Raw genomic sequence first — 13,407 nt, 5'->3', positions numbered from 1 at the left:
CAAAAGTGTGATTCGCCCGAAGAGCTGACACGTTTCCACTAATCGATAGTCGATTTCCGATGGTACCGTGTCCACTGGAATCGTAATTGACGATGTCGTTGGGTCAGCAAGTGAATATGCGGAGTAGTTTGCTGCTAAGCTACATGTTCAACAATGTATGATGAACGGTGTGCTCCGAAACATTGGTGCGTGCTCGCAATTGAGCTCTTTCGGCAGAGATGCCAAAGGTAATCGCGTATTCTACTTTAGAGAACAGACAGGTCTCCGAACCCCACATTCTGTGAAGAGTCTTGAACGTTGACCATTTAGCGCCTATTGGTAGTTTCACTGTCCTACCTCTTTCCGTAGATACGACAGTAGCACGTGAACATTAGACCAGCTTCGCCGTTTTCCGTTTTCGAGATACTCCTTCGTGGGCTCTGCGTAATAATAATCTGCCGTTAGTCAAAGTCTCTGACCTCAGTGGATTTCCCCATTTTCAGCTCATATCTTCGTTAGGATGATCTCCCGTCCGTGTCTGTTCCGCTTATGTACTGCGTCACATGCCTGCAACGACTCCAGGCAACGTCAAATGTCGCGGTAGGCAGTGGTCATAATGTTTCACCTGATGAGTTTATAGTTCTCGACGAGATCAGGATGGCAAGATTAGATTAATTACAGCGTGCATAGAAGCGTTTAAACAGTCGTAATTACCGAGTTCCATACGTGAATGGAACGGAAAGAAAGCTTCATGTTTGGTACAATATAAAGAACCCTCAGCCACGCACTTCACAGTGGTTTACCTAATACATACATACTGATGTATAAAGAAGGGCATGTGAAGGGCAATTCAAAATGAATATAGCAATTACAACCGGAAATAACAGCTTGATGGGTAGAGATACATTGATAAGAAGTTAAAAGAAATTGTTATATACTTTACAGGTGTCTTATGTGACTCCAGTCGGTCACACGGATAACGTCTAAAACGGTGATTCCGAACGTTATTATCCTCCCTTCCTACCCCCTCTCTAACGCCAGCACTTCCCCCACCGTCACCAGTTTTAGCAACAGCTAATTTTTGAATAAAAGTTTCCTTGAACACTTTTATTTTTACAATGTTAAAAGATGAACGATGTTTAGTTTTTGTGGTTGTTTTCTTGAATGTCGAACTACTGACCCACGTAGACAATTGGAACTGCTTTTGTCTAATAACTTTTCTTGTATTTGATTTGTTCTCAGTCAGCGCATATCGAGAATCACGCTCCAGTTTCATTCACTTCCTTGTTTCTGGCCCGCATCTCGTGGTTGTGCGGTAGCGTTCTCGCTTCACACGCCCGGGTTCCCGGGTTCGATTCCCGGCGGCGTCAGGGATTTTCTCTGCCTCGTGATGGCTGGGTATTGTGTGATGTCCTTAGGTTAGTTAGGTTTAAGTAGTTCTAAGTTCTAGGGGACTGATGACCATAAGTGTTATGTATTTAGCATTTGTTACATATGTGTGTCACTTTCATCGTCGTCGATAACAGGTACAAAACACAAAATATGTGTGTGGTCCATGGTCTGATTGAGGAACCTTAATATCCACCGCACAGAGTTTGGCATTTATGGTAGTAATTGAAAAAAAGTAGTTACTTATAACTTCTCTAACGAATATTAGAGTCTTACAAAATTTTGATAATTTGGTTTCATAGCTGACACAGAGTCAAACCCTTTTGGTTTTCACCCAGCAGAAAATTCCATTTTATCCCTCAGGGGGAATTACACTCAGGCTGACAACTACTGATCTAAGATTATAATCGATTTCACGCCGTAATTCCTGAAGCTTATGTGGAGTTACCGACGCGAGTATACTAGAAATACACGTTTTGCGTTCTGGAACTGTTTTCTCCATATGCTCATACACAAGGTGTTGCACAGAGCGTCCTAAAAAGGAATCTATGGGTGTCACGTTCGAAAATGTAGGTTGCCAAGCGCAGACCACTGCATCCTCACGTTCAGTACGACCGAGCCAACAATTTGGAGAAAACTGATTTCAAAATGTGCGTGCCGATTCTCTTCAGCGCAACGACCGATTTAAAAAAAAAATTTCTTTCTCTTCCTCTGTATATTATCGATGTGTGTCTGAGCATGAAACTGTTATGGGTGGTTTTAAGCACTATGTTCATTACGAATTGCCCCGTACTAAGGATGACAAAACAGATTGTACTTAATTTGTTTGTTAGTACGGTCTTCTTCCGTAGCAGCTGTTATAATCAATTGTATTATTGGTTTTTCCGCGTTATGGTTATTATAGTGAACGAGTATTCTTTACCAGACTCGTTCCACTTATTTATAAAGCAAATTCTCTGTGATGAGTGCGAAACACGTGAAAGCCACAGAACAGTACTGTTTGTGTTCTGAAATTTACGAAGAGGAAAAAAAAAAATGGTTCAAATGGCTCTGAGCACTATGGGACTCAACTGCTGTGGTCATCAGTCCCCTAGAACTTAGAACTACTTAAACCTAACTAACGTAAGGACATCACACACATCTATGCCCGAGGCAGGATTCGAACCTGCGACCGTAGCAGTCGCACGGTTCCGGACTGCGCGCCTAGAACCGCGAGACCACCGCGGCCGGCTACGAAGATGAGGTGACTGCAAAGAAGCACGGACGCAGCGTAAGAAAAAGCGGGTCCATACAAGTCAGAAAACAGCGAAATCTCCGTTAACAATGAAGGAAAGACACAGGACTTGAGAAAATGTAAAAAAAGAGGACAAAAACATCAATGGTCGCAGAAGATGCTTTATAATGGAAGCGCAACGCGTCTGGTGAAAAATACACTGTCGTTGCAGTTAGCTTAAGGGGGGTAGGACGTCAAACGGGTCGTCTTGGAGCAGGAGAGACACCACAGGAGATTTTAATTTCCACTGTCTATATTTTTACAAATAAATTCATAAAACTTTGTCAGCATGACCAGCAGGGATTAAGGATTCACAATCATAGCAATGGAAGTTCAAAAAAATAACAAAATAATTTTTTTTACATGTGAAAGTTCATCATTTTTCCACTTCTGTCGGTTGCGTTTGTTTCTATAGGTACACGTTTCTTCATAAGTAAGAGAGATTCTTCGATGAATTTTGTACAGCATACAAATCATACTTACAGTTGTATGAAACTCTAGAAATTATTTAATTTAAGAAAAAATAAATGTGCTGTACACATTTTAAAATTCATGTTCAGAAAAAATTCAAGCTTTATAGTTAATTATCTCAATTTTTACCACGGTTTTTAATAGATTTGGGAAATTTTAGAATTTCATACACCTATACGTATGGTTTGTATGCTGTGCAAAATTCATCGAAGAATCTGCCTTACTTATGAAGAAAAGTGTACCTATAGTAACAAATGCAGCCAATGGTCAGTGAAAAAAAGTGAAATACAAATGTAAAAAAATAAATTACTTTCTTATATTTTTGAACTTCCACCACTATAAGTGTAAATGCTGAACCTTTTCTGGTCATTCTGACAAAGTATAGACACTGGAAATTAGAATGTCCTGTGGTGTCTCTTCTGCTCCAAGTCGTCCCGTTTGACGTCCTACCCCCCTTAAGACGGAAAGACCAATAACAGTTTCTGCATTTTTGTGTCATAACGACGTTTCCTCGTAATGCCATGGCCAAACATATTTGTTACCAGTTAATGCGAAATCGGGACAAGAAACCTGGTATCTCCACATTGACACCTAAGTGTACCGAGATATAATTCGGAAACATTTTTCTGTCATTAAAATGGCTTCACATCCGATTTACGGAAAGTATAACCACGCCGATGATGGCAAAAGTTTGTCGAAACAGATTTAACTGCCAAGGGAACCTCCCCATCGCACCCCCCCCCCCCCCCTCAGATTTAGTTATAAGTTGGCACAGTGGATAGGCCTTGAAAAACTGAACACAGATCTATCGAGAAAACAGGAAGACGTTGTGTGGAACTATGAAAAAAATAAGCGAAATATACAAACTGAGTAGTCTAGGAGCAAGATATTCAACATCACGGCTATTGTGAGCGCAGGAGCGCCGTGGTCTCGTTGTTAGCGTGTGCAGCTGGGTTCCCTTGACTGACAATTTTAATTTTTTATTTTCAGACAATTATCAAAACTCACACATAATCAACTTCACTCTCCAAAATTCCAGGACATGTTCAGATTTGCTTGGACATATGCAGGATTTGACGGTCTACACACGGAAAAATTTTAAAACGTTAAAAACATATGTTTTGACAGAGCACAGGGAAAACTGTGCGACTGTGAAACTGTTGCATTCATATGTTGCAGTTTATGTGACAAACTCTTATGTTTTCATCACTTTTTTGCTAGTGATTATCACATCCACAAGAAAACCTAAATCGGGCAAGGTAGAAGAATCTTTTTACCCATTCGCCAGATGTATAAGTTAGGTGGGTCGACAACATATTCCTGTCATGTGATGCACATGCCGTCACCAGTGTCGTATGGAATATATCAGACGTGTTTTCCTGTGGAGGAATCGGTTGACCTATGACCTTGCGCTCAAATGTTTTCGGTTCCCATTGGAGAGGCACGTCATTTCGTCTACTAATCGCACGGTTACGCGGTGCGGTCGCAAAACACAGACACTAAACTTATTAAAGTGAACAGAGACGTCAATGAACGAACGGACAGATCATAACTTTGCGAAAATAAAGAATGTAAACTTTTCACTCGAGGGAAGACTTGAACCAAGGAGCTCTCGTTCTGCAGCTGCTCACGCTGACCACGGGACCACGGCGCTGCTGAGCTCACATTATCCTTGATGTTGCCTATCTTGCTCCTGGACTGCTCAGTTTCTATATTTTGCTTATTTTTTTCATACTTGCACACAACTTCTTCCTGTATTCTCGATATTTTTCAAGGCCTATCCACTGTGTCAACGTATAACTAAATCTGAGGGGCGGGGGTGCTATGGGGAGGTTCCCTTGTGAGAAGAGAGAAGTGGGACCAGCTCTTATATTGTTGCACCAGACAGGGAACAGAGTAAGAAGAAGAAGGCGTCGAATGTCTGTTTAATAACGCTTTGCGGAGAAGAAACTCACCCGTCGACGGTCATGGCTGCGCGTGTGGTGTGTGAGTGGGTCCGCGCAAAGCTGTCCGGTATTCCAGTGCGTAGCCCGCTGCGTGTGTCTTGCGCCGCCTTCGTCCAGCTGCCGGCAGCGTTCGGGTAACACTGTGCGGCGATGCCTCTGCCCGCCGCCTCAAAGCGACGCCGGTGAGAACCGACAGTAGAGGGAGGGGGCGGCAGGGGCGGAGGGGGAGAGGAGAAACTGGACGCGGTCGAGGAATCCGCGCTGCCCACCTGTACCGTGCAGACAATGGCCGCGGCCGTGCAATTAAGAGGTCCTCCTAATGGAAGGATCCGCGCGTTACGCAAGGGAACGCACCGCCTCGTCCACTGGGCACTCAGGAGGTTCGCAATGTCCTTCTGGAATCGTCGCCAAAGTCTCAGATTGACGTCACGTTTCTGCACAGGACGGAAATGGCTTTTTCCGCCAGCACTAGAGAGCTGCCTTCTGGAGAAGGAGTGCGGACATTTGCCACGCCGGACATTTGCCACGATTTTACCTGCTCCGAAGGGTTGGGTCCCTTGTGTCCCCCGCCTCCTCCTCCTCCTCCTCCCCGTCCGCGTAGTAAAGGTGCTTACTGAGCCTTTCCAGTGGTTTACTTAACATGGGACCAGAATCTCTCTGGATTTGCCCGCATCTCGTGGTCGTGCGGTAGCGTTCTCGCTTCGCACGCCCGGGTTCCCATGTTCGATTCCCGACGGGGTCAGGGATTTTCTCTGCCTCGTGATGGCTGGGTGTTGTGTGATGTCCTTAGGTTAGTTAGGTTTAAGTAGTTCTTAGGGGACTGATGACCATAGATGTTACGTCCCATAGTGCGCAGAGCCATTTGAACCATTTGAGCCATCTTTGGATTTTCCGCCACATTTCTAGGCCGGCCCTGGTGGCAGAGCGGTTCTAGGCGCTTCAGTCGGGAACCGCGAGACCGCTACGGTCGCAGGTTCGAATCCTCTCGGGCATGGATGTGTGTGATGTCCCCTAATTTCTAGGGGACTGATGACCTTAGATGTTAAGTCCCATAGTGCTCAGAGCCATTTGAACCACATTTCTAGAGAGAGTTTCGTTGTGGAAACTACTAAATGCATCTCGCATTGAACGTACGAATAATGTCCACCCGCCGGCCGCGGTGGTCTCGCGGTTCTAGGCGCTCAGTCCGGAACCGCGAGACTGCTACGGTCGCAGGTTCGAATCCTGCCTCCGGAGTGGATGTGTGTGATGTCCTAAGGTTAGTTAGGTTTAAGTAGTTCTAAGTTCTATGGGACTGATGAGCACAGATGTTAAGTCCCATAGTGCTCAGAGCCTTTTTTTTTGTCCACCCATCTTTGATTTTCGATCAGTATTATTTCGTATCGCCAGCAAATTAGTTATAGACAAAGTATTATTCTTAGTAGTAGGGCGTGCATGATAAGTTCGTCTTGAGCATCAGACTTATAAACTATCTGTTTGTGTTCGGGCATGTGCAATGGAAATGACTATGTCCGGTCGCAAGGAAGGTATGGATTTGACGTTGAGCACTGTGATAGCACAGGGAAGAGTATGTCAAGTCTTAAGAATGGTACCGATATTTCTATTTCCTGGGCCACAGCCGTCAGCAGGGTGTGTTTCCGATAGTTCGCTCTTTGTTCAATGTCGTCAACTGAGACTGGAATCATAACATTTAGTTGTAAGTACAGTTATGAAATATATATGAGGCCGGTTTTTTTCCTAGGACGATTCTGTCTATGTGTGCTTGGCGTGCAGCGCCGGTGACCTGTGGCAGGAATGATTCACCTTTCCCGTTAACAGTAGGAACCGTCCGAATGGAGAGGCCTGCTGGAATGTAGGAATGTAAGTGGCTTAACCATGTTGTCCTCTAGACGGCCGAATAGCGAACTAATACTTAGTATGGTTTGGATAGCTTTCGTGATCACATGGAAATGTGAGAAGATTCAATATGGACGTGTGTTTGCACTGGTCTCTTATTCCTTCCCATATAAATTGTTCGGTTGACTGCTTCTGCACATTTCGCGCCTTTATTTAGTTGAGGGAACATCGATTGTGATGTGTTTATCTAGCAGCTGAAAGACGGGTGGAAGACACGTATTCCAGGCTCTCTACAAACACCTTAGTTGACTTTGTAAATTATAGGGATGATTTGGAATCTGTTTCATCACCGACATCGGTATTTGCGAGTGGAAGTATCAGTTCTCATGTAAAGGTCTTCACAGACAGGATAAGTTTCTAGTTACTCAGTGGTTTACAGCATGCTCCACCTCGCTAAAGTTTCGGGCATTAGGACAAATAATTTCGAGTCTATATCTTGGGAGTTACGTTGTGAGAGCAGACGGTAGGATACTGTTGTGTGCTTGATATCGAGAAGTATCGCGTAAATGGTATAATACTAAGGCAAAACATGCAAAAATACATGTGTTCTTGTAATGCAAGAGTCTGGAGATGGGTGTGGAATATCAAGCAAGCAGGATTTGACCAGAAACAGTAATGCATTGTGCAGAGAGGGAACAAGCCCGAATTTGTAGAACAGTTCTGAGGGTGACTTCGGTCCGCTGAGGGCACTCTGGTCACGTGTTAGGAGTGTGACCATCGGCTGTGGGAAAACGTCTACTGCCACGAGTATACCTACAGTGCATGTACTTATGCTGTCTGTCTTCGAGGTATATGTACGAATGATGTAAAAGGGGTGATTTGGTATGGCACAGGATACGAATTGTATGTTTACTGCATCGACACAGTACACAGTGATGTATTACTGGGCTAGAGATCGGTTTTATGCTCTTATATTCAAGCTTCTGTCCATAGTGGAAGAGCAGTGTAATTGAGTAAGAGTTTTTCCGTATTGGACGATATATAGGGGCACTTTACGGGGTTTAATTGACAGTGCAGTATGGCGATCAGTGTAAAATAATTTTTTGCCACTGAAAGTCTCGTGGGCACAAAGAAAAAACAAAAGATGGACGGTGTTTCCACACTAGCGGGTAAATTCGATAAGAGCCACTCATAATGGTCCATTCATTCACAAGATTTCCTTTCTGCTGGGATGTAGGAGTCTCTACTTAGCAGTGAAAATGTTTCGTATGTTTAAAACAGGACGGGTAACATGTGATGGATGGAGTGCCATACTAGGACTGTGAGGAAGAATGCATTCGACGTTATTCTGCGCTATTTTCGTAAACAGCTTCTGTTAGGGCAAGAATTTCCATGCAGACAAGCTGAGAGATCACGAAAGCTCCTACGAAAGTGAGCGTATTTCTGGGACACTATACAATTTCCGAGAGGTCGACTTGGTTCTTATTTTACATAGCTATGTGACATCAATATAACATTGGCAACTTTTTAGATGCACTGACGATGGTGTGTAGCTATGCGTGCGCATTTTGCAGCAATGTGTCAGCCACACTGGGCAGGTAAGCACGGCTAGACGCAGATCAAATGTCCTGCTAGGATCGCGAGGAAGAGAAAGCAGCCTGTGTTATTGTGGAAAGTAATGGAACGGATTTCTGCAGCGTCTGAGAGGGTGAGTCAATCTGCAATTAAGTCTTTGCTCCAGTCTCCGCTCCCATCCTCAGTGGTGGAGCAGTGTGATTGAGTAAAAGTCTTTCTGTATTTGACGATATGTAGTGCTCTTTTGCAGGGCTTAACTGTCAGTGCAATATGGCGATCAGTAAAAAAGTAGTTTTTTGCAGCTGAAAGTCTCATCTGCAGAAAACAATGGCAGACGGTCCTCCCTCACTGGGAGCAGTTTGCTGGGCAAATTCAGTGACAAATGGGCTGTCCCGTTAGGATCGCAGTCGAATATATTTCTATAGCACGACCTGTGATGTGAGTATAATATTGTGAACCTTTTAGCTGCTATGCAGACATCTCTCTCAGCACTGGACCAGCATCACAGCTATGCGTCATTGCGTCAGCAATGGTGCCTAGATGAACACATATTTCGACAGGAATTTCCCACGTGTGAAGTATGAAAAGCATGTTGCAGCCTCATGCTTGCAGGACCCTAACAGGCACCCATGCGTGGTTTGGTAGCTGAAGGCCACTGGTAGTGCATTCTGACTTCTGGGATTCTCTGCGGTAGCGTCCTGTGCAGGGGGCATTGGGCAGGGTGTGTGTGTATTGGAGCCTTTTTTTTTGAAAGTTGTTTGTGTGTCTGTTGCATTATTTTGCGAGCAGGTCTGTAGGCTGTGCTATGCATTATTTGGACAGTTTAGGAATAGTGAACATGTCTGTAGAGCATTTTACATGCGTCATTTCGATCATTTGGGAGTTGTTTTCACGTCTGCACTCCAGTGCACAGCATTATTTCCGTGATTTACGAGTAGTTTACAGGTCTGTATGCTATGTGCTGCATTATATTGGTAATTTACGAGTTGTTTAGGTGTCTGCTCATCAGTGTAGTGCATTATTTACGAGTAGTCAGCAGGTCTGCATGCCAGGGCGAGTGTTTTGTATCAGTGTAATAAATATGCTATGTCAAATCTGTCCCTAAATAAATTGTTCCAAAAATAAATAAAGTACACTCCTTCCTCTCTCCAGCAGCGCAGATCAGACTGAGTCTTTTTCCCACCATTATCCCCCTTCAGACCACCATCTCTAATTACATCATGGGAGGGATGACAGTGCCCTCGGGTGGCAGTACTGTGTACTAGGTCAGTTGGACTCCAGACCGCATGGCGAACGCACTTGACGGCAGACTGAAAAGAAAGACATGTCCAGCACAGGCTCAGTCCCTTTCCTGTCAGTTCCTAGGAAGAGATGGCAGTCAGGTGACTTAGGTTACTGGAGGTAGCCCATGTGCCCTTTCATCTGCCATTTTCTTAGGTTAGTGTAGGTAGCTATGGTGTGTTGCATTGTCCTGATGGCATTTGAACTTCCCGCCATTTTCTTGGGGAGGGGAAGGCAGGGGGGAGGGGAAGGCGTTAGGTTCATGAAGGTAGCCCAATTGAGCCATCTTCCCGCCAAAATTCAAACTTCCTGCCAAAGGCTGTCATCTTGGATAATGGTACTCACCTCATCACCTGGCGTCACGGCCGCCATCTTGGATGAGATCATGTGCTGTTGCCAAGTCTACAGGTTGCCACCTTGGATGACGTCATGGCCGCGATCCTGGATAAATTTGGCAACATTGGAGAGTGGGTTTACACATACTTTGTCCCACTACTCACCACCACCTCCATAACCCACATCTAAACAAGGAAGGGGTACTGTCTCCTGATATGCAAATAGTTGATTCCTCTAGTGGCATGGGGTCCATTCCCGACCTCCTCTGATAAGTGGGTGGTCACAATGCTTTGATTCCTCAGTGTATATAAACAGATCACACTTCTTCTATTCGTTAAGTCACTCCATGTAGGATGGGCTCCACTACACACAAGTTTTGGCAATCTTATTTTATTTTATTTACACTTTGTGGCGAGAAATCCTTTTTTCTGCAATTGCCAATTATGTAAAAGGCCCTTTACAAACTCCGATTTGTCATCATGTTTGCAATAACCAACTGCACGTCTGATCTACAGTATGCAATTCGGATTTACACCTTTCAATTACAATGCAACTTTCTCACAGGGCCAAAGGGTTCAGTGTCCTCAGTTAGTCAATGAAATAAGCGATTCTTACATTTTTTTGAAAAAACTAAAGAAGGAATCAATATAAATCTTTTTGCACATTGTTTTTTGATTCTCGGACGACATTTTGTGATTTCTTTAAGAAATTCACGCATCATTAAGCCCTTTCCCCATCTGAGGAGATGAAGTTGCTATATTAATGACGAAAGTTCTCCACTCTGAAAATCTAATTTCAAATAAGAAACAAACAATTTTTTAATCTGTAGGATATTGCGCATGGTGTAATAGTACAGTTTTTTGAAATTTGAAAAAAAATAAAATAACATAAACTGACGGGCGTTTGAAACGAATATGTTGTTTTGCCTTGCAGTAACTAATGGATAAATTAAAAGAAAAAAAATTATATTATTCTCAGCGAACATGTCGGAGAAGTAATACAGCCTAATTTCCACAACATATCTGTGTTAATATGCCCGCAATCTATTTCGTCAGCTTGAAATGTACTGTATCTCAAGCTGGCTGATTGGCATGTGGGCACACTAACAAAGGTATTTTTCTGAAACTTGGCAGAATAACTACCCACAGATGTTCGCATGGAGTGATGGGCTAATTTTCTTAATTCAATTTATTCATCATATTCATTTGATGTTTCTGAGACATACCGAGTCTCACCTCTATCTACAATAATGATCTAGGATGAAGCAAAGGATTAAAAGTATCGTAGATAAAGGTGAGACTCAATATGTCTCAGGAACGCCAACTGCTTATGATTAATATATGACCTGGGCCTGAGTTACAGGCAGATTTAAACCCATTTCGCTCATTGCTCAGCTGATATTTCAATAATGGGCCTCATCGGCAATACTGACGCGAGTTCAGAAGGGGAATAGCAGTGGATTGAGGCGTGGGTTGAAGTTTGTATCGGGGAGGGAGATGTCCTAGGGTAATCCGCGTATCTATGGTAGCCGCGCTAGCAGTGTGGCATAACGGCTGGTTCATCTGCCTAGTAAATAGAAGACCTGTGTTCGAAACTTAGCACTGGCACAAATTTTAGGTAATTGCTTCGGCTACATCATTAATTTATTCATTTGTTCCAGCAAGAAACGAGACAAAAACCACGCAACAAAACCACATCTTTGTTTTTTCAAGTTTGAATAAACTGTGCTAATACTCCATGTGCAGCATCCTATGGATTAAGAAAATAATTTCGTTTTAGATTTCAGATAAGTTTTGCAAACTACAGGGCTTCTGTCATGGACACAATTCATTTTCACAGAGCAGCTCTAAGTGCACGGACGGGTGGGTTAATGGTGACTGAATTTCTTTAAAAAGTCAGAAAAAGTTGTCCAAAAAGCAAATAATGTGCAAATGGTTTACGTTGATTGGTTAATCAGTTTTAAAAATCACTTTTTTCATTGTCTGATTGAGGAGAATGGAACCTTACCCAGTTGTCCGAGACCTCAGAGCATTTTCTATCCGTGGGTAAATTGAGTAAATTTGTTCATAAAACAATTATCCTGTCCAAGGCTACTATTCAGGAAGTTTTAAAAAGAAAAAGATTAGTACGGAGAAGGCTTTTCCTTCCGACCACTGACAGTGGCAGGCAACCATCTTACCTGTAGCCTTTCTTTTATTGTCTTCTAAATTACTAACAGTTTTACTTGACATCCACCATTTTCCTTAACGAATTTTTAGGTTCTATTTTGATTAATTCTTTTCTAACTCATTATTTCTTTGGACTTTCTTTGCTGAAAATAATATTTTGCATAACGAAAAAATTATTACGTGATGAAAACTAACATGTTTTTAAATATGCAATAAATGAAATGAAAAGTACGGAGAAGGTGGAAATAATAATGACTTCTAAAACGTGCAACGCATTCGCATATTAATCTTTTGAAGTAGCTAAAAACATAAAGATGACAGACTGAATTACCTAAGAATGGAAGAGGAAACGTTCCTTGTGTTGTTGCAGTTGTGTTACACAATAACTTCAGTCACCTGCTGTAGGCGCTCCAGAGGATGTTAATTTCCTTTACAGTCATTTCAGGATCCACATAGGGTTCGATTTCTCTACATGTGGAAACTAATTTCCCAAAACCCACTTTTTTATTGTGACCTGTATATTCGTTGCTCTCAATTTTAAAACACTTGGAAATGTTTTATAGAGTTTTAAGAACTGGTTCCTGAAGAGGGGCAGCAGCCTTTTCAGTAGTTGCAGGGGCAACACTCTGGATGATTGACTGATCTGGCCTCGTAACACTAACCAAAACGGCCTTGCTGTGCTGGTACTGCGAACGGTTGCAAGCAAGGGGAAACTACAGCCGTCATTTTTCCCGAGGGCATGCAGCTTTACTGTATGGTTAAATGATGATGGCGTCCTCTTGGGTAAAATATTCCGGAGCTAAAATAGTCCCCCATTCGTATCTCCGGGCGAGGACTACTCAGGAGGACGTTGTTATCAGGAGAAAGAAAACTGGCGTTCTACAGGTCGAAGTGTGGAATGTCAGATCGCTTAATCGGGCAGGTAGGTTAGAAAATTTAAAAAGGGAAATGGATAGGTTAAAGTTAGATAATAGTGGGAATTAGTGAAGTTCGGTGGCAAAAGGAACAAGATTTCTGGTCAGGTGAATACAGGGTTCTAAATACAAAATCAAATAGGGGTAACGCAGGAGTAGGTTTAATAATGAATACAAAAATAGGAATGAGAGTAAGCTACTACAAACAGCACAGTGAACGCATTATTGTGGCCAAGATA

The 13,407-nt window shown here is 43.0% G+C and overlaps 1 protein-coding gene across 1 annotated transcript in view; it reads right to left on the bottom strand.

The window, feature by feature from the left end:
- The window catches only part of LOC126285464 (putative fatty acyl-CoA reductase CG5065), a 202,358-nt gene extending 197,019 nt beyond the window's left edge, over nt 1-5,339 (bottom strand). The window contains exon 1 of the mRNA XM_049984877.1: nt 5,068-5,339. Within this exon, the coding sequence (XP_049840834.1) occupies nt 5,068-5,081 (14 nt within the window). The 5' untranslated portion in view covers nt 5,082-5,339. The remainder of the gene's footprint in view (nt 1-5,067) is intronic.
- Between the last annotated feature and the right edge of the window lie 8,068 nt (nt 5,340-13,407).

This window comes from Schistocerca gregaria, chromosome 8, assembly GCF_023897955.1.
Source record: "Schistocerca gregaria isolate iqSchGreg1 chromosome 8, iqSchGreg1.2, whole genome shotgun sequence".
NCBI lineage: Eukaryota > Metazoa > Arthropoda > Insecta > Orthoptera > Acrididae > Schistocerca > Schistocerca gregaria.
This window is presented reverse-complemented; position numbering and strand designations above follow the sequence as displayed.